This window comes from Hirundo rustica, chromosome 4 (assembly GCF_015227805.2).
Source record: "Hirundo rustica isolate bHirRus1 chromosome 4, bHirRus1.pri.v3, whole genome shotgun sequence".
Lineage (NCBI taxonomy): Eukaryota > Metazoa > Chordata > Aves > Passeriformes > Hirundinidae > Hirundo > Hirundo rustica.
In genome coordinates this window covers 15,388,709-15,408,664 of record NC_053453.1, presented here as the reverse complement: position 1 = coordinate 15,408,664, position 19,956 = coordinate 15,388,709, and the positions used below count along the sequence as shown (strand labels likewise).

At 37.9% G+C, this 19,956-nt stretch overlaps 1 protein-coding gene across 2 annotated transcripts in view; it reads left to right on the top strand.

Moving 5' to 3' along the window:
• The first annotated feature begins 209 nt into the window (after nt 1-209).
• The window catches only part of CERK (ceramide kinase), a 43,307-nt gene continuing 23,560 nt past the window's right edge, over nt 210-19,956 (top strand). For both annotated transcript variants that reach the window (XM_040061953.1, XM_040061952.1), the window contains exons 1-6: nt 210-486; nt 9,298-9,411; nt 10,586-10,708; nt 12,657-12,782; nt 13,292-13,355; nt 17,401-17,546. In XM_040061953.1, the coding sequence (XP_039917887.1) occupies nt 348-486; nt 9,298-9,411; nt 10,586-10,708; nt 12,657-12,782; nt 13,292-13,355; nt 17,401-17,546 (712 nt within the window). In that variant the 5' untranslated portion in view covers nt 210-347. The remainder of the gene's footprint in view (nt 487-9,297; nt 9,412-10,585; nt 10,709-12,656; nt 12,783-13,291; nt 13,356-17,400; nt 17,547-19,956) is intronic.

The following is a 19,956-nucleotide window of genomic DNA, read 5'->3' as shown; positions in this document are numbered from 1 at the left end:
GCAATCCAAGCGCGTTACGGCGTCAGCCTGGAGCCTCTGCCCGGAGCTGGGACTCGGGACGAGCGAGCCTCTGCCACGGGGCGGAGGGCGCAGGCCTCTCCCCGGCGGGGCGAGCACACAAAACGCGCCCCGCCGCCGCGCCCCGCCCCGCCGCCGAGCCCGGAGCCGCGGCCCCCGCCCCGCGGCGCTGGCGTAGCGCTGACGCCGCTGCCGCCCCGCCCGGGCCAGCCGGGGTAGCGGCGGCGGGCCGGGGGCGCCGTTAGCAGCTGCCGGGCTCGCCCCGCGGCGCCCGCCCGCTCCGCCGGGCCATGCGGTAGCGGCCGCGGCGGGCCGGGCTCTCGGCGGCCATGGAGCGGCTCCCCGGCGGCCGCCGGCCCCGGCTCGAGTCCTCGCTGGGGCTGGGGCGGCGCTCCTGGGAGGTCACCTTAGACGAGGAGCGGGGGCGGCTGGCCTGGCGCGACCCCCGCCCGCCGCGCCGCGCCCGCGGTGAGTGGGGGCGGGCGGGGGCCGGGACGCACCTGCCGCGGGCCCGGGCCGCCCGAGGGACGCCTGCCCTCGGCGGCGGGGGAAGGGTGTCTGTCCGCAGCGGCCCCGGCGGCGCGGCTGCCGGCGGGGCCGGCCTGCGGCCAGCGCCGCCCCGGGGCCCGCGGCGGCGTCTCCGCGCCCGGGGCTCGCGGAGCATCCGGAGAGCTCCGTCGGCGTGAGCGCTTCCTGCCCTGGGGCGCCTGTGCGTCGCCTCTGGGGTTCGGAGTCCGACGGGCGGAGAGTGGCCCGATCCCCGGCCGGGCAGGGCGCTCGGAGCGGGGAGATGCGAGCGGGACGGTCCGCGGCAGCAGTCGGCTGTGCCTTCCGAAACAAAGCCGAGAGCAGCTCTCGCTGAGCCGCAGCCCCTGCGAACGGGCGAGCGCAGCGCGTCCCGCGTGTCGCGGCGCAGCCCGGCCGAGCGTCTGTTCGAGCGTGCTGCCGATGACACAGGGGGACACCTGTCCGCGCAGCTGCCCGAGCAAAACACAGATTTGTTCAGCTGAACCCCATTGTTTCTTGGCGCCGCGAGTACGGAGGAGCGTGTGGTTTAATGTATTTAAAGTAATCGTAGCAGTTCATAAGAGACTTAGAAAACCTTAAAACCAATTTTGGGGGTTTTTTTGTTAGAACAAGACCTGTGCTTAAAAAGACTTTCATACTGAGGCAGTGTCTCAGGCAATAACTACTTTTGTTGGGGATTTTTTTGTTTGTTGTGTTTTTGGGTTTTTTTGTTTGGTTGGTTTTTTGTGGGTGTTTTTTGATTTTTTGGGGGTTTTTTTAGCTTTTTAAAAACCTCTTAGCTTTCTCAGGGGCTTAGTGGAAATTTTACAGGGAAAGTTTAACTTTTGAGATTTACTGGTTTGAAAAGATTTAATATAGGCTACTAGTTTGTAATGTGGTAGCAACAATTTCTGTAGGTCCCTTTTTGTGCAGTTAGCATAGTATACTGCACAAAAGGGGAACTACAGAAATCTGAGAAGTCACTGATGAAAATACCTGAAAAAATTCAGATTAACTTTCGAGAATGTTTGCATATCAGCCTCTCTTCTGTACTTTTAGAGGTATTTTTTCAGGGTCTTTGACCTTGGTGGTTTTATATAGTAATTATTCTCATTGTTAGTGCAGCCACATTAACATGGCAATGTGAACATTCGAAAATGTGTAATGCCCTTTTTTTCACAGCAGCTGCTGTAGAGTTGGAGACTGCTGTCATCTTCATTTTAGAGGTTGCAGGATCTGAGACAGTGAGAAACTAATAATAGAAAGGCTGACTCGAAGTTTTATCTGAGAAAAGTTTGAATGTAGATGGTTCCAATGCCAGGCAATTCCCCAAACTTAAATAGTTAAATAGTTCTTCCATTCTTACCATGTACCTTTGTTAAATATTTTTCAGATTTTATCATAATATCTTATTGGCCTGAGGCATTTTTCAAGAAGGTGAGGGAAAAAGGAGAAAGAGAACTCAAGAATTGTAAGAATTTGGTGTTACAGTTTACGTAACTGAGATTTGGTTATGTTTCAAGTACAACCCTTTTTATTCATAACATAGAGTTTGTTATCCTTCCCTTGCTGTTGTGCAAGTAGTTTGAGTTAGTGTATAATCTAGTGTTTATCCACAATACTGATGAAAACAGTAATCAAAAATTCCTGAACTTTTCTCAGTTAAAGGAACTTAAGACTTTAAGGACAAATTAATTCTTTAATTCTGCCAAGGTTAATACATTGTTGTAAAAAGTAGGCTGTATACTTTTCAAAATGAAATAAAATTAGTGTAGATAAAGGTACCTGGACCTTAAATTTAAAATAGAAAATTTCAAGGTCTTTTGGGATAATTGCTTCCACTAGGTAAAGTAGCTCCTACTTTGGAGGTAATTTGGTTGAATTGTGTAAAATCCTTCTAAACATGCCTTTGCAAAGTCACTAGGAGATTGATGTGTAGCCTAGAGCAAGTTCAAGGGGAGTGCCACTCTCCTGTCTGATGAAATCCTTTAGACCAAGCACAAGTGCCACAGATTCACACTAGCTCTCTCATGAGCACTCTGAAGTTTACAGTTGCTTGCAGTTGTGAATTTTAACTATTTTTTTAAGCTGTAAGTTTTCTCGCTTTGCTCCTGGTAGACCAAATGGTGTATGAACTTGCCCTGAAGCATGTTCTGAATATCAGAGTTCTGGAGATGGTGGAAGGCGAGTGGGACACAGTAAATTAGAGTCTATATGCAGCAGTTTCTGAAGTAGTACCCAGCTGGAGATGCCCTAAGAGGCAAGTGTGGTTACTGAGTGCAGCTGCTGTCTTGTAGCACAGCTCTTTACAAGATTTTGAAAAACATTATGTGAAATCACAAGAGAAAAGAGAAGGAAGAGAAATGCCTAAGTGTTCTGGAGGCACAGGTATAATTTATGTCGGGATCAATACAATAGATAATGTACCTTCTCTTCTTAACACCCTCATTAATTCATGTGTTCCCTGTATTCAGGCTTCAATATCATCACAGTTTTGTATTGCTACCCTGTTGTCTCCAAGCTCTTTTTAAGACCTGTGATGATTCATTGTGTTCTCTACAATTATTTTGGAAATATGAGCAGCATACATGACAATATATAAATAAACTTAATAATATGGAAGATAGTTAGTTAGAAGCATATAATTTCAGAAGAGTTGCTTGACCATGATTGGTATCTTTCTACCATTTAGCCTTTGACTACATGACTACACTGTGTCTAAATACAGACTAAATTATGCAGTATGAAAGTGCTACATTTCTTGTTTAGTAGGTAGCTATTACAGTGAAGCAGTTGTCTTTAAACTGTAAAAACACAGGGCCACTTATTTTCAGAGCATTTATTACTGTCTTGAATTCAGGTATATAAATAAGAATTGTTTGGTAGATGTTTTTTCAAAGTTTTTCAGACTTTGACATGTACAGAACTAGAGCTCTAGCTAGGTGTATTGTAGAAGTGTTGAAATGTTCACCTTTCCCTGTTGCATCCAAAATCAGGAACAGATAGGAAGCAACACAGACTTTGTCCTATTGTCCAGGAAAATACAGTTTTAGAGAGTATGGGGAGATTCTTTCTGTTTTCTCATCTCTGTACAGTGATATTTATATGCATACATATATGTATTTAAATCCTATTCTCTCAAAATGCAGAAGTATGAGTTCAGGAAAATTCTTTTTCATGCTATCATTTGGAAGATACCAACAATTACAAAAACATCAAATGTTTGTTCAAGTCATGGTGTGTTTTTAAATTCTGAAAGTTTATTTCCTATTGTTAGGCTTTGTTTAACAGCATCATAGTTTCAAGTTCTCTCTATAGTGTAATCAGGTTCCTGTTTCCTGTTCTTAGATGGTTAGACATGTTTGAACTTATATGGAAAAGTCTCAGCTGTGAATTTTCATGCGTTTCTGTTACTTTCAGCTATGCGTCTTTTTTTCCTAGGGATGCCTTCATCTTCAAATTTTCTGATGAACATTATTTTTCAATCTTGTAACATTTCTCCATGAGAGTTAGTCATGAATCATAAATAGTGTATGCAAAGCTGGTCAGCAAAATTGTTTTATTATTTGCCTCATGTTGATAGCACAGTCAGGTTTCTCTCAAGTAACATGTGATAAAACTTTTTGTACCATATTCATAGCAGAGTGTATAATGTGCATATAGAGGTATTTCAGAAGCATTGACTAAAGTTTTATTGTGCCTGGTACTAAACCATTACAAATGCAGAATGAGATTCTCCTGTCATTTTTCTAGGACTTTTTTTTTTTTCTGAAGTACAAACATGAAAGGGATGACCAAACCAGAGCCTGAACTCTACAGCTTCACTTAAGATGTGTGTTTGCTTTTAGCCTCTGTATTTCAGAATTCTCTTCCACGTGTCTTTCCCAAAACAACCACCCGAGGAAGCCTCAGAACTAGTGTTGACAACACTGATGTCATCCTGGTGGATTCTAAAGAAAGCTCCGTTTGATAAACAGGGTACTTAGCAGAGGGTGGGCCAGCTTAGCAACAAGGTCTGTCCAGCACCTGGTACTTGCAGAGTGCTGGCATGTCCTTAGTCAAGGTCATTTGTCATCGATCATTCCCATCTGGCAGTGATGGGCGTGTACAGAAATGTGAACCATGTTTTTCCATAGGCAATGCCACAACTACATTGTGCAAGTAGGATGTGGGGAATAAAATAATTGCTCCAGCAGGCATTGCTTCTTTGGAATGTGTTGTCTTCTGTTATTCAAATTCGAGATGCACACTACATTAATCAATACATGTTCTTTATTATATACCTTTTTGCTGGGTTGCTCCCCCCCCTTAAGGTGAATAAGTGCATCTTACTCCCTGCTTTATCATTTAAATATTCATAGTTGAGCAGAAAAGATTTTATTTAGAAACGCAGAAGAAACAGTAGGAAGACATTCAATAGTATGATTTAAATATTCAAGTTGATCCAAGTTCAAATTGCTGTGCTTTGATTCAGATTCATGTGATGTGAAGTAGCTGTGTGATCATAGTAGAAACTGGTCTGTTGGTTTACAAAGTACTTCAGGATTTATTTTAAAATAAAACAAGCAAATTTCCTTATACATGGCTGTACATGGTGAAATCATGGTGTTTGGTTGCTTCTGTGACTCCTCCACAGTTTTGATTTAAATCAATAGTGATAACTTTTTTCTTCCCCCTCCCTTAGGATGTGAATTGTCAGTAATTTTGCTCTATATCCTACCTTCTCTTACTCTAGTGTTTATTAAACATAGCTTTCTATAGTGCATGATTGGTATAATACCATGTGCCTTCTGATAGAAGGTATTCCTGTTCTCTTGCTTTTTGGTGAAGGCAGATCTTAAACCTGAAAGCTTGACCCTTCATGTGGGCTCTAACAGCGGATTAGTTTTCAAAGTGACTTAAAATGCACTTTTCCTTTAAACTTATATCCCAGCTTTTTACTTTTAAGTCATGAGAATATGCTAATAGTTTAAATTAATTCTAAATGCCACTACATCCTTGGGCCTCAGGTGAATTGTAAGAATAAGCCAGATGCTGTGATCAGCAATGTTTTTGTGAGTGTGTCTAGGCTGCTTTGAGCTAACACATTTGTGAGGGGGAACTTTGGTCTGTAGGATACGTAACTGGCAGTGATGAATGAACAAGTCTTGACTGAAGTTCTGAGTGAGTGCTCATAAACTCAGGAAGTGTTCTGAGGGAGTGGCAGACAGCAATGACACACCAAAAATCTTTTCTTAACCCAGAAAAACACACTTCCCAACTGTTGGCTGCATTTTGCACAGAGAAGGCCTGCTGTTAGTGTGTCCCCGTTCTGTGTTGGGTTTTTTTTTTTTTCTCTCACTTGCTTAATCTGTGACAAGTAGTGTGCATCTAATCTCGTGTTTTGCTGATTTATCAGTTTGTTTTTAGGAAGAATGTTAAGATTAAGAGCACTGTGACCCAGAATGAGTGATGACTGGCACAGCCAGAGTGCTGAGAAGACTGTCACCTGTTTACTTTGTGTTTTGTTTGGCTTTTCAATTTTTTACTCTTTTTTTTGCCATGCCCTTTCGTCCACCTTCTCTGGATGGTCCGCTCTTTGTCTCTAAATATGCAAGCCATTGACCATGGTGAAAATTTTGTCTAGAAGCTAGTTGTGCGCTACTTGGTTGAATAGATTGGACTGAGCCAAGGAAAGTTCTTTGTCTGACATTGTCTGAGCCCATATTTCAACCTTTTTTCATTAATGTTGATCTTGTAGTACTGGTGTAAGCAACTTTTATTGTGTGTGTTTGTTCTGTTCACGCGGCAGTGTTTTCCATGTTTGAGGAGAAACACATAAAGGTGAAGGTCTTTGTGTGAAGACCTTTATGCTATGTCAGTGAAATAAATGTCTTATGCTATTTGATAATAAGGTAAATGCTACAAAAGTAGGTGTGGGAAAGGACTATAATTTGTACATACGTGAACCTTCAAGAGAGGCTGGGTTAGTATTTTTTTTAATGGGGCAGGTTTTGGTGACTAAACGGCAGAGGAACAGGACTGTTGTGCTTGTCCTGAGGGTCTCTGCTTCACACTGAAAGCTTCTTCCTTCTGGGGAAGAGGAGGAGGGGTGGGACTGAGTAGTTGGTTTGCAATGTGGTTAAACAGTATTCTGTGTAGCCCTAAGGTAGTGATAGAGATATTTGAACTGATAGAAGTTTCTGAGTTCTATTCAAACACACTAGAACTTGTGATAAGTGGTAGGGAATGTTCTGAATAACACAAGGTATTTGAGACAGCTTGCATCTTTCTGGCCATCTGCCATTACTGGGTTCAGTAGTGTGTGGTTTTGACTGCCTTAACATTGGAGTATGCTGTCAGGACAGTGGAGTTGCTTGACGCTTTTATGGTGCTAAGTAGTACTGAGGGGTAGAATCAGCAGAGCTGGTATTCGCAGAACAGAAACTCCTCAGACTTTCACCAAAGCCAAAGATTTACAAATGGAAAGTGGGATCTGTTAATTTTTGTTCCTTTGGTTTTCTCTCCCCCCTCCCCCTCCCTGCATGCCACTGCCTGCCCCCCCCCATTTTTCAGGAATCTGTTTTTCAGATTTGTAACTCTGGTGCCATAAGATTTAAAAAAAAAAAAAAACACAAAACATATAAACCAAAAAAATACTTACTTTTTGCTTTTTTTTTGGCCACGACTGTGAAGAGATTTGCTGGAAAATCGAAACAGTCATGCAACTGTCAGAGGGGGAACACAGAATTAGGAGAGCTTTTAAGTGGTTTTGAAGCTAATCAAAGTTGTGTAATACGTACTTTAAAGAAATGCTTTCAGTGATACAGATTTGGAAGTACTTTAAAATCTATTAGCTATCTGTACAGTTGGACAGCTTTATTATATAAAAAATGTCCAATAAGAAAATGACTTCAGTTGCTGCTCCGAGCATACATGCTAATAAGTATGCGCTATGTACAACTATTTCCAAAAATGCTGTTTAGAGCACCACCATTTAAATTTTTTATCGAAATGTAGTTTCTAAGTTTTATAGCGTATCTTTGAGCAGTAACAAAATAAATTACCATTTTAGTGCAATCTTTATAGATGCAACAAGCTTTATTTCATATTTTCACATATGGATTGGTGGCAGAGCCAGTAGAAAAATAAGTAAAAGCAATTTTGGGAAAGAAAGATAAAAGAATATGCTTCCTTTCCTTTATTGTTCCATCTCTGTTCTGTATTTCTTTTTCCTTTGGGTAAATGTATAGGTTAATCATATTGAGATCCCTTAACGGATCTTGTATATGTTAGGAAGACCAAATAACTGTTACTGTCCAGTACTAGATGTGGTCTTACATGTGCTTTTGTATAGTACACATATTGTACATCTCAGAGTTTATCTCTGCTGTTGGGTCTTTATAACAACATTATGTGACTGCTGCACTTCCCTATCATGCCTTGAATGTAGTAAATGCAATTATTATAAGCTGAAATTAGTTTTTGAGTTGAAACATTCAAATACAGCCAGATTCCTAAAGGACCTCAGTGTAAAGTTTGAAGGCTACATTTCTTTTGAATCATGCTAAAAAATTCAGGGAAGATAAAATCACTAAATGAGTATAAATCACATCAAATACCAAAACCCCTTAGTGAGTAGTCCACAAATTGTCAATGCGTGTCATGATATGTAAAGACTCTCCTGACTAAACCAATTAAATAGGATGGGAAAAAATAATGAAAGTGAATTAGTGGCTAATGAATTGCAGTCATCACTGTGAAGAGTCAGGAAAACTTCCCTCATTTTACATTCCTCACCACTACCATTGTACCACTACAAAATAGTGAGGAAAATTAAATGTAGAATAAACCCCAGTAACAACGATATTATTATTTGTATTTTATGTGTTGCGTATCTCAATATCTTGGTTTCACTGTATATTTGAGAGAAGCAAGTCTATTATAATTCTTATTATGTAAGAGATTATTTACATAGGAGATATTTACATTATTATAACAATATAAATCTTTTATACATGTGTATGTATACAGAGACCTCTTGCTTGTTCATAAATACAAAGCATGCATTTTAAGATTCACTTTTTTGAGATGAAGTAACAACAAAGCAGTGTTGAAATCAGTAATGAAAATGAGACAGAAGTCTTCAATTTGACAGGAGTTAAGAAGTCTGAGGTGATGTTTAGGAACTATGAGAGAAAAGAGAATGAGATTGGAGGAAATTATTTCGTAGTCTGAGAACACAAGGCCTTTAATTCTGAAAAACAGAAGTTTTGAAGTTGATACGAGGAAAATATTTCACAGTACATAAACATAATATCTAGAATCGTCTTCTTAAGAGATACTAAACTTTAAAAGCTTAGTGGGATTTAAAATAATAGCCTGTGTAGTCTGTGCACTAGATTTAGCTGCACATTCTTTGAAATAGCTTGTGCTATCCAGATACTGTCAAGTATCTGGACTAAGCCTCATAGAAGGGGAAGTTTAATTACTCTAAAATCAATGGTGCTGCATTTTAGCTTCATGCAAAAATATTTTTATACACAAAATACCTATTTTTCTGAGAAATCATAGACGTTTAAAATACTGTTTGGGGTAGTTTGTCGGTAGTTATAGATTATGTGCTTTGACTAAAGACGAAAGTTGAAAATATTCAGAAAATTTCTAGTTATGCTCTTGGCTGTGCTTATTGAGCAACTGCTCTTATCATATGTCTATATCATATTAGGAATAGAAATAATCTTTCAGGTGATGTTTGAGGATTCTAATGTGTAAGACCTTGTGTTCATACAGAAAACTGTTCTGTACCCATCTCTGAGATCATTGCTGTTGAAGAAACTGAGCTTAACAAGAAACAACGTAACATTGGCAGATGGCAAAAAATGGCAAAGCTACATGCTTTCACAGGTAAGGCAAGTAACAGGCCCTGGATGCTTGAGCTTGTTACTCTATTGAAGGTAGTTTAAGGCAGACTCAAAAGGAATTGTCAAAGTTTGTGGGGTTTTTTAACAGAAATTATGTGTTTAAAAAAACTCCACCTCCAAAAAAACAACCAACCAAAAACCAAAGACAACCTAAACAAACAAACAAAAACACCCCCCAAAAAAGAAACCCCCACCAAAATCCCAAACTGAAATAAACCCAAGCAAAAGTTCCATAAAAAATACAAACAAAAGAACCCCCACCAAAAATCTTTTTATTTAAAGATCCCTATTTGGAAAATAACTCTTCCTTTAAGAACACATTCTGTGTTTAGTTATTTTTAATGAAGTTCAGACTAATGTCTGAGTGTCCACCCTTGTGTCTTTTTGCTGCTGAGTGATTCTGCAGCAGTACCTGCTTTCTACTTCTTGACCAGAAAATTGAGAGAGGGTGAAAGAATGAATCCTAAATATTTGGAGTTTCATGAATTACCCCTAACCATCAGGAACTATGAATGAAAGTTTCTTTGTATTATTGACTGCATTCTTCAGATAAAGTGCCAGAAATAAGTATTTGGTTTGGGAAAAGAGTGGTGACTTGTGTTCTAAAAACATGTCATGCTAAAATTTTATGCCATGGAGTATTTTCCTCACCTTTAGTCCTCAAGTAAGAGTGATTTGAGATACTGACTGTGAAGTGTAAGTATAAGGTCTTAATGCACAAGAAAATTAAATTTTTTTTCTCAGATTTCAGCTTTATAGAATGAAATTAATGCTGTTGGTTACATGAGAGTTGATGTCAATGTGGCTTATCTTAAGCTTGTGACTTTTTCTGTAGATACTGCAGACTTTAATACAGATAATACATAAGCTCAGTGAACTTCTGAACAAGGATGTCTATAATAAGTTGATGAGAAATGGCTTCATTAAAAAGAAGTCTTTGTTTAGGTGTCTGCTTGTAGCAAGTGTTTTCACTTATGTTTTCACTTGGATTCTCTACAAATGTGCTGGTGATACTCTGAATGTTTCTGTCATTTGTAGAAGTGCATAGTGGAGGTTAATTACAGGTCAGTATGCTGGAGATCTTTCTGAAATGCATTTTTCATTTCACAGAACCATCTGGTTTTGTTTTTGCTTTGTTTTGTTTTTAATTTGAATAGTGTATTATGTGAAGAAAGCCCGAAATCACCGCTGGCGGTGCAGCAATGTGACGTTTTGGTGTGTTGATGAGCACTTATGTAATCAGTGGATACAGGCGCTGAAGGAATTACTTGAAATGCAAAGTAAGTTTGAATAAACTATGAATATTTGCACCATCATTTTGTGGGCTTCTACATCAATCAATGTTCTTTTGATATATCTGCTTTTTTGAACTCTTAAGATCAGCTTATGCTCAAAGATTGAGGGAGCCAAGAGTTGAAGGGTTTCCTTATCAGTGCTTTATTTTACATATTTTCACTAAGTTGTACTGAGCGCTTTAATCAGTCAGGACTGTTGGTGTCATATAATTTTGCCCAGATATATTTTTTCTTCACAAAATAGAGATACATTGGAAGCTTAGCAGAGGATTTAAATGTAGCTTTGGAAGAAGTAACAGGCGGATGTACGCTCAGGGATTTAAGGTACTCTAGAGATTTGAGGTCAAGGACTGTAGCAATTGGAAGATTTATGGGTCTGTTTCACCTTTCCAGACTCTGTCATCAGTAAAATGTGTCTTAAGTAGTAAGAATTCCCATTTATCATTTCTGAGACTCTTGGACATCTACTTCATGGGAGGTTAAAAGTAATTTTGAAGGAGTTATTCCTTTAAGATATACCTTGATGTCAGGAAGCAGCAGGAACAGAGTAACTATGAAAGAAAGGAGGTCAAGGTTGATCATAGCAGAGGAAGTGCCCTTGCTGACCAGGGTCCCACTGTATCTGAGGAGGGTGGGCAGAGCAGGGATGGGGATAGAAACAGGTCCAATTTAGAGCCCAGGTGAGATAAAGTAATTGGGTCCATCCAGGGAGGCTGGAGAGGAACAGCTGGAGCTGGAGACAGGACTAGGGATGAGATCCCTACAGTGTAGGTCTGAGACGCAGAGCTGGAGAAGGGATTGGACACAAGTACACGTACAATGGGACTCTAGCAAATACTTAAGCCTTACAGGGTAAAAATGAGTGTTTGCCTGTTCTGAACAGGCAGTGGAAGCATTCTTAATGGTTTTGTTTTGTATGCATTACACAAGATACATTTGTCTTTTTCAGAAAATGGGGTTTGTGCACCCATTCAGTACACCTGTGAGAACTGTGGCCTGGGCAGTCAATTCTATTTGAATGCAGTTGTTCATTTATTGGTAACAAATTCCTTCAGGAAAGGGAATATGTTCTCACATGGGTGAATAGTGCTTTGAGTGTACAGCAGATTTAAACCACTCCATCTGTCTAGCTTGGGTGGACTTGTAAAAGTGTGCTGATGTAATAAGTCTGATATTTTTTCATTTTAAACTAATAATCTAGAATGCCATTTGAGGAAATACAGATGTTAAGGTTTTTGTCTGTTCTATAAAAAGGAGGTTTTCTAGGTGCAGCAAACATTACTGGTTGTATCTCTGTTAATACAGAGGTGTAATAATTGTTTTCATTGACATTAGTAGTATAAATCCATAACTGTTTGGACAAATTTGGGATAGTAATATCAAAGGTGCTTTTGGAGGGGGAAGAGGTAACACTTTAGGGCAACTAACCCTGTAGGACAAGCACTTGCTGTGCTGCGTATAGTCTTGTGAGGCATTCTTAGTGTGACCTTATCACAAAAAAGAAATGGATTTTAACCATGTTAGTAAAGAAAGAAGAAAGTTTAAATAAATTTATGTAAAAGTATTTTTATGTATGCTTCACTTACAAGTGGCTTTGCTGTTGCTGCCCTTTTCGTCTTGTATGCCCGTAATACTCATGTAATTAGAGTAACTCCTGTAGTGGGAGGGTACTGCAAGAATGACAAGTAAAAATGTGAGACAGGGAGTCAGAAGAAATGAATTTCACCTGCTGTCTTGTTAACAATTTGTTGAATACTGTTGGTATCAGTGTAATAAAGAGAGCAAATGAAACAGGCTTTTATATCTCTTTGTTAAAGAGTTACAAGTCTTTTATGATGTATTTGCTTTGATGATCGTAGGTTTGGGTTTGTGTGGCTTGATGAATTTTTGGTTTGTGTACAAAAGTAGTATACTATGGTTTTCCTCAATGCAGAGTCTAGACCAAAGCAGCTGCTTGTGTATATTAATCCCTTTGGAGGAAAAAGACAAGGGAAGAGGATTTATGAACAGAAAGTTGCTCCACTCTTCAGTCTGGCTTCTATATCCACTGATGTTGTTAGTGAGTAATGAATACTTTAATTTCTTAATAAGCACAGTATGAACTCTTTAAAACATTCCTGAGTAGCTAAAGTTCTTTCTGTTAGTTACCTTTTCTTACTGAGGAAATGAAACAAAGCGGTAGAGGATGTTTTCTAATGAAAGTATAGGTAGCCAGATAAATGGCAACTTTCCATCAGCTTCCTGCTTACTAAAATAAAACTTCTGGTGCTCCTGAACTATTTGAGCTATTAAGAAAAAATGCTGCCTTTCTTCTTTTTTAGAGTTTCATTGTTAAAACTAATTGATCATTCACGCAGTTTTTACTGAAACATTTTTTCCATATGTACTGTGTATGTCTCCTTTAATTCTTGCCCTGGCAAAAATCTTTTGAGACACATCTTATGGACAGGCTGTCTTATAGTCTCTATGGTAATAGAATCATGGTTATTATTGAATTAATTTTTATAGTTATATACAGCTTTATAGTAGTATTTTTAATAATAAATTTTAATGTGTTTTTCTTCATAGTAACTGAACATGCTAACCATGCTAAGGACAACTTATTTGAAGTTAATATTTATAAATACGATGGGTAAGTAACTATACTTGCCTTTTTAAAATTATTTTTGAGCTGATACATTATGTAATTGGTCTGATCTTATCTCTAATTTACAATGGTAGCCTTCATTACTAATACATTTATTGCAACAGCTGAAAGTCCTGGGGCATGTTCCTTTTTGTAGGAGATCCACATTTAGGAGTATAGAAAGAAAATAAACTGTTTCAGTAAACTTGTTCAGTACAATATATTCAAGCATAGTATAACAATGTTTCCATAAGATTTGTGTTTAAAAGATGAATGTAAGATTAATTCTGCTTAGTTGAGGATTCTATTATAGCTCAAAAGCTACCCAGAAATGTTTTGTGGTCTTGACATGCATGAGTTCAGAGCACTGCACCAGTAACATTCAGCCTGTGTGTAAAAAAAAAACAAGGACTGGTCAGAAATGTTCCAGATAGTTCCTCTTGCTGTAGATGACTGTTCAATAGTGGCTACATCATTTGGCTTTATTTACATTTCTTCTGTTTTTAAGTTACTGCTTTAAAAGAAGACCTGACTGAATGGTAATCTTGCATTCCATTATTAAGTCTGATGTAGAAGCAGAATATTTCAATAAAAATGCTAATAATTCCAGTTTCCAGTTCATGACAAAGAAACAAGTTACACGTCTGGAAAAATATTAAAATGTGTGCAGATAAACTCTTATAACTACAGTATTTTAAATTTGTACCTTGTGCCTGTTGACAGGTACATTTAAACTGGTAAGTTGCAAAAACACATTCAGTCTTTTCAGAGTATTTCTGCTATAGTACTTTGCTATATACATTGTTTATGTTGAATAAGGGCATGATGTTGGGAAATGGTGTTAATGAGAAATTATATTCATAGGCTGACTTCCCAGACTGCTTTAAAATGACTTGCCTTCAAATAAAGTTTCGTCTATACTGTGATTTTTCTTGATTTTTCAGAAGTTTAAGGAAGGGAAACATTGACCCTGGAAAAACCTAGTTAGTTGTTATTTTTCCTTTTCATTTGATTTGTGATTTGAAATAAGTGTACTGTTGGTTGGTGAAATTTCAATACAGAGCAGAAAGGGAGGCAAATGAGCTCATGTCCACTCCTAGCAAATTATCTTTTACAGCAAGTAGCAGTGACCAATTGTGGTGGTATCTGACGTGTTTTTGGCAAATTCAAAGTCTCATTGTACATTTTTTTTCCTTTGGTGGTTTTTTTTGTTTGTTTTTGTTTTGTCTCTCTAACAAGGCGAACAATAGGCCAGAGAACTGCATCCTTTTAGAATCTTATGATTCTTCTATTCCTGGGCTGGGCCTAAAAGGCAGTTTGCCTGGGATCTGCAGCCTGTCTTTCCAAGCCTGACTTCTGTCCATCATGTACAGCTCTTTTTCTGTGGTCAACAGTGATGTTAGGAAGGACATCCTGAATTAATACTACTTTTTAAATAACAGATTACGTGGTCATCTGGAAAATTTAAAGAATGGTTGAACCACATAAATGTGTGTTTCTTCAGGTTTGACTTCCCTCACATACAGTAAAAGGTTCTTTAGATTCCTGCATCTAATTCATGTTCAACTATCCCTGTAGACTGGTTCTGATGTGTGGCTTTTCCTTCACTCACTGATGAATTTCTTTATTTCATCCCCAGATTCCCTGTTTGGCAAAGCCATACATGGAATTCTGCAATTAGATACGGGATTCTTAATGATATTTGCTTTATTTCCTTTTGAATGTTTTACTTTAGACAGCTAATTTAAATATCTTATGCGTGTTTCCTGTTTGTTCTTCCTATTTTGCCTTATAGGAATTTCTTATGGTGTATGTAGTCACCTAATAGCTCATGGCTAGAACAGCTTTTCTTTAAGCACAGTTACTTAAAATACACATTTGGTTACAATATAGCAGAGTTTTGTACCTCACTCTGCAGAACAATTAGAGCATGCTGTAGTGTCCTGCAGGTAATAGCCATGTTCGGAATAAGTGACATGTATCACTGGTTTCTTATGCATATGTCTGTTGCACAAGCCTTTGTAAAATTGTTTCTAGTTGGGGTTTTTTTACTACTTTTTGAGTTAGTTTACAGGATGGTTGCGATTAGAAGGGACCTTGTGGATTAGCTTCTGAAGTCCTCTAGCAGATGTTGTTTGCTGTTATCATTTGTCTAAAAAGTGAAATGCTTGCTTTCTAGTAAAACAAAGCCCAAGAGTAAGAATCACTCTAAGATGTTTCTTTCAGACATTTTTTACCAGGGCCTTCACATGTGCACCAATTATCTGACTTGTACATCTGTTTTCTGATGCTTGCTGTGAGTTTTGTTGTGCTGTTATTGCATTATGTGAAGTTCTTTATCATATGTACCTTTCATGGGTGTAGGCATTCATATAACTATCGCCTCTGAGCCTGGATATAGTGTTTGACACAGAGGATGATCAGAGGCCTGGAGGACCTCTCCTATGAAGACAGGTTGGGAAAGCTGAGCTTGTTCAGCCTGAAGAAGGGAAGGGTCCAGGGAGACTTTAGAGCACCTTTCAGTGCCTCAGTGGGACTTAAAAGGAGGCTGGAGAGGGACATTTTAGAAGGGCATGTAACAATAGTACAAGAGGGAATGGTTTTAAACTGAAAGAGGAAAGGTTTAATTAGGTTTAAGGAAGAAATGTTTTGCTGTGAGAGTGGAGAGGCACTGGAACAGACTGCCCAGGGAAGTCATGGATACCCCATCCCTGGAAGTGTTAAAGGCCAGGCTGGATGGAGCTTTGAGCAAACTAGTACTGAGACAACACTGACCTTGAATTGATGTGGAAATTTTTGTTTCCTTAGCCCATTTTTTTGAGTCTGCAGAGGAAGATAATGCTAAAATTGAGGAACAGTGTAGTTAAGCTATGGGGAGAGAAAAAAATTACAAAAATTTAAAGCAAATATCCTTTTATTCCTTCTCTCTCAGTCTCCTAGGTCTTAGAGTTGGAGACTTCACATTTTTAAGACTGTCCTCACCATTCATGGAGAAAATGACTTTTTCAAGCTTTCCGTCTGCTGAAAATGCAATGATAACTAAATTTAATCATCTATACTTAAAAATTAGATTAATTTGTTGTGTGAAATAAGTGCTCATTCTGCAATATCTGTTGCTGATGATGTAAAATTCGAGTATTAGTTTATGGGTTGGAAATTATTGCTATAGATAACAGTATACATTCCTAGACTTGTGTGCTAGGAACTACATATGTAGCTCTGGATTTCTCATATATTCCTTTAAAGTGTATTTGAATTAGTTGTTTTAGTTAAAGAATGTTTATGCTCTTGGAGTGCAGAGTGCATTTGATTGTTTTTCATAAAATGCATACTGCTGTAAAAGAGTCTTTTTATTTCCTAGTAGTTGCTTGACTGTGGACCCTCTGCTGAGCTTTAACATATTCAGAATCTGTGCAGCTGTTGTACCAGCTCTGACCTGAATTAAATTTGTGAAACAAAGTTTTGCATCTGGTAACATTTAGAACTGTCTCATTATAAATGGTTATGTAGATAAACATGACTTCTGTCCGTTTGATGGGATCTGAGCATGTGAAAAAGAAAATGCAGACATGAATTTCTCTGGATTTTGACTTTCATTTACTGTATATTCCTGTTAAATAGTGTAAAATACACTTCTGCCTGAAGTGGCAAATAACTTTTCCCTTTTTAGTAAAGGCACTCTGTTTCCATTTTGTGTACTTCTAAAGCTGTATGTACAGTCCTGTTCAGTGTTTTATTTGTATAGTGAATTTCTACTAATACTTGTCTGTCTGCACACAGTAGTAGAACATAAAGATCTTTGCAGGTTGCATTCCAACATTTTTTCCTAATGTTACAGATATGTCTAGGTGCATTTGCAGTTTTGTAGCTTGAAATATTTTTTTCTGCTTTTTGTTAATTGCCTAGTTGATTGTGGCTATTATATCCTGTAAAAATGGAGGAAGAGAATAGAACAACAATTTTTGGTGTGCCCAGTGCATGCCCTAAGTAGAACACTTGCCGTGTTGTTTATTGACTGTTAGTGTGCATTCTAATTTGTGTTTCCTGGCAGTGTTGTTTGTGTTGGTGGGGACGGCATGTTCAGTGAAGTGATGCATGGTCTCATTGGAAGAATGCAGAAGGACTCTGGCATAGACCAAAATAATCCCAAAGCATCGTTAGTCCAGTGCAATATAAGGATTGGCATAATTCCTGCTGGTAAGAAAGGGTTAACTTTGAGTTTAATTTATTCATTCATTCTTGGATTTTTTTCTTTTTCATAACTTCTTGAATTTAGTATAAGATCTGAGCAATGATATTCTATCAAGACACCTAACTAAGGCTGTTTGTATACATATGAAATTATTGATCACATGCAGTTTTATTTAGGAATAATATTTTGTAAAGGAAATCAATTCTTAATGTGTAACTTCAGAATTTAATTATTTCTTTTTTTGTTGCTTACTATGTGTTAATATGAGATTAGATGATGACAGTAATACCCTTCTAAACACATTAAGGAGTGGAATTTACTAAACAGAAATTTACGTGATAAATATTTTTCCAGTTCCAAATCCTCCACTAATTTAGTTAGAATTATAATAAGAATTTTCCACAGATCTGGCAAATTCCACACAAATCTTAAGATTCCTGGACTCTTTTCTTCAATTTGTTCTCACAGCAAGTACAGGGCATCTACAGCTGAGGAACAGTTCTCATTTTCCAGACCAAGTTGAACCTTGTTAGAGGTGCTACCCATTCACAGTTCTCAATATCAGCCACTTTTTCAGGCAGTTCTGACTGCTGTCATTTGAGAGAACTGATTCTTCAAATTGAGGTCTTTCTCGATATATTATTATTGTTATTATTGTTTACCATAAAGGCATTCTTTGGAACAGTCTAGCTGTTTTCAGTCTGGCATCCCAGCTGTTACCTCCTCCTACCCATTTGATTCCCAAAGATTCCTTCAAAAGCAGATTAACAAGTTTGCTTTCTCTTACAGGACTGAATTAACTGTTGTAACTCTTTAACAGAATCAGTAGTTTTGAAGCCTCTGTAGGAATACAGATGCACAGTCCAGAATCCTTTCTGTGCTGTTTACTTTTCTTGTCTCATGCTTGGGCTTTGAATTAAAGAACTGGACATGAAATAAACATTGTGAGCTTCTGGTTAGAATTAAAATAAAGACTTCTGAGAAAAAATAGCACAGGTTGTAAAAAGATACCAAGTGAAGTATGATACGTGTACTCCCAAGCTATAGGTGACTTAATTTTATACTCCTTACATCTATGTGAAAAATGTATCCAGACCCAAATGATCTGAATTGTTGCTTGCAAGAAAATTAACCTTTTCTGCTTGCAGTATAATAAATATTGGGTATCTAAAAAGAACAATGTGAATATCCACTTAAGGTTTTTCACCCTCCTACTATATTTAAGTATATTCTGATTTGATTTGTTAAAGATTTGTGTTAAAGTCAGTATGCATAATAAACTTTACAAGAATAGAACTTAAAGTGTTGTTCTTTTTCTTACTTGGGCAAATTTCTTGAACTAAAGGTTTTTGCTTATGTGACCAGTTTCAGAAGATTTTGCCCAGTGGTGATATGTGACCATAAGAAGACACAATTGAAAAACCAGAACCTCAATATTAAGAGCTATTTCTTTGTCCTCAGGAAAGATTAACCTTGCTTTTTCAATATTTTCTTAATGCATTTTTTTCCAATTGCACCAAAAAATTACGATCTTCAATGATATTTTAATTTTGTTAATATGTATCAAGTCACTTTTCTTACATATTTTCATGTATTGTTTGTTGTGTTTTGTTCACTGTATCTTTTGCTATTTGAATGTGTACTGTATGTTCTATTCCTTGAACTGACATGAGGTACAGCCTTGAAATCAGTGCTATAGTTCAAATATTTTCTCCAAGCCATTATTCAAATTCCTCAGAAATTATTTATAATGATGGGTAAGGAAGCTGGCCTTAAAGTTCTATTAATAAAGTTTGGAAATAGAGAGGTTAATGTGTATCTTGATCTGTTTTATAGTGTTCGGATCATTTAAAATGATCCATTACCGTATATATGGGAAAGTGCTTATTTACTGAGAGAGGTAGTCAAGTCACTGAACAAATCTTGACACATCTAGACATTACAGTGACCTAAAATTGAGAATGAAATAGCTAAACCCTCCCTGAAGGCAGCAAGATTTGGGGGTTTGTTCTGATTTGTATTTTTTCAGCCCATGATGAAACTGTTCTCTATTCATCTTTGCTTGATATAATGGAGTTCTGGCTTTGTATTGACCCCAAAATATTCTCTAGCTCTATCACTATTGCAAGAAGTATGTTCCAAAACTAAGTGAAATTCTTAAGACTTTTTTTTTTTTTTTTTTTTTTAAACTAAACCGATAATCCTGAAATACAACAACTCAAAAGTCGTAATGAAATACTAATCCTACATCTAATAAAACTTCATCCATTATGTTCTTTCTACTTCTTTATAACCAACTTTTAAAAAATATTTTGAGAACTCATTAATAGATATTGGAAACAAAGACTACCCATAGTTAAGCAATGAAGATCTAAAGCTCCGTGTGTCTTCTGATACATAGAGATGGTTTACTCA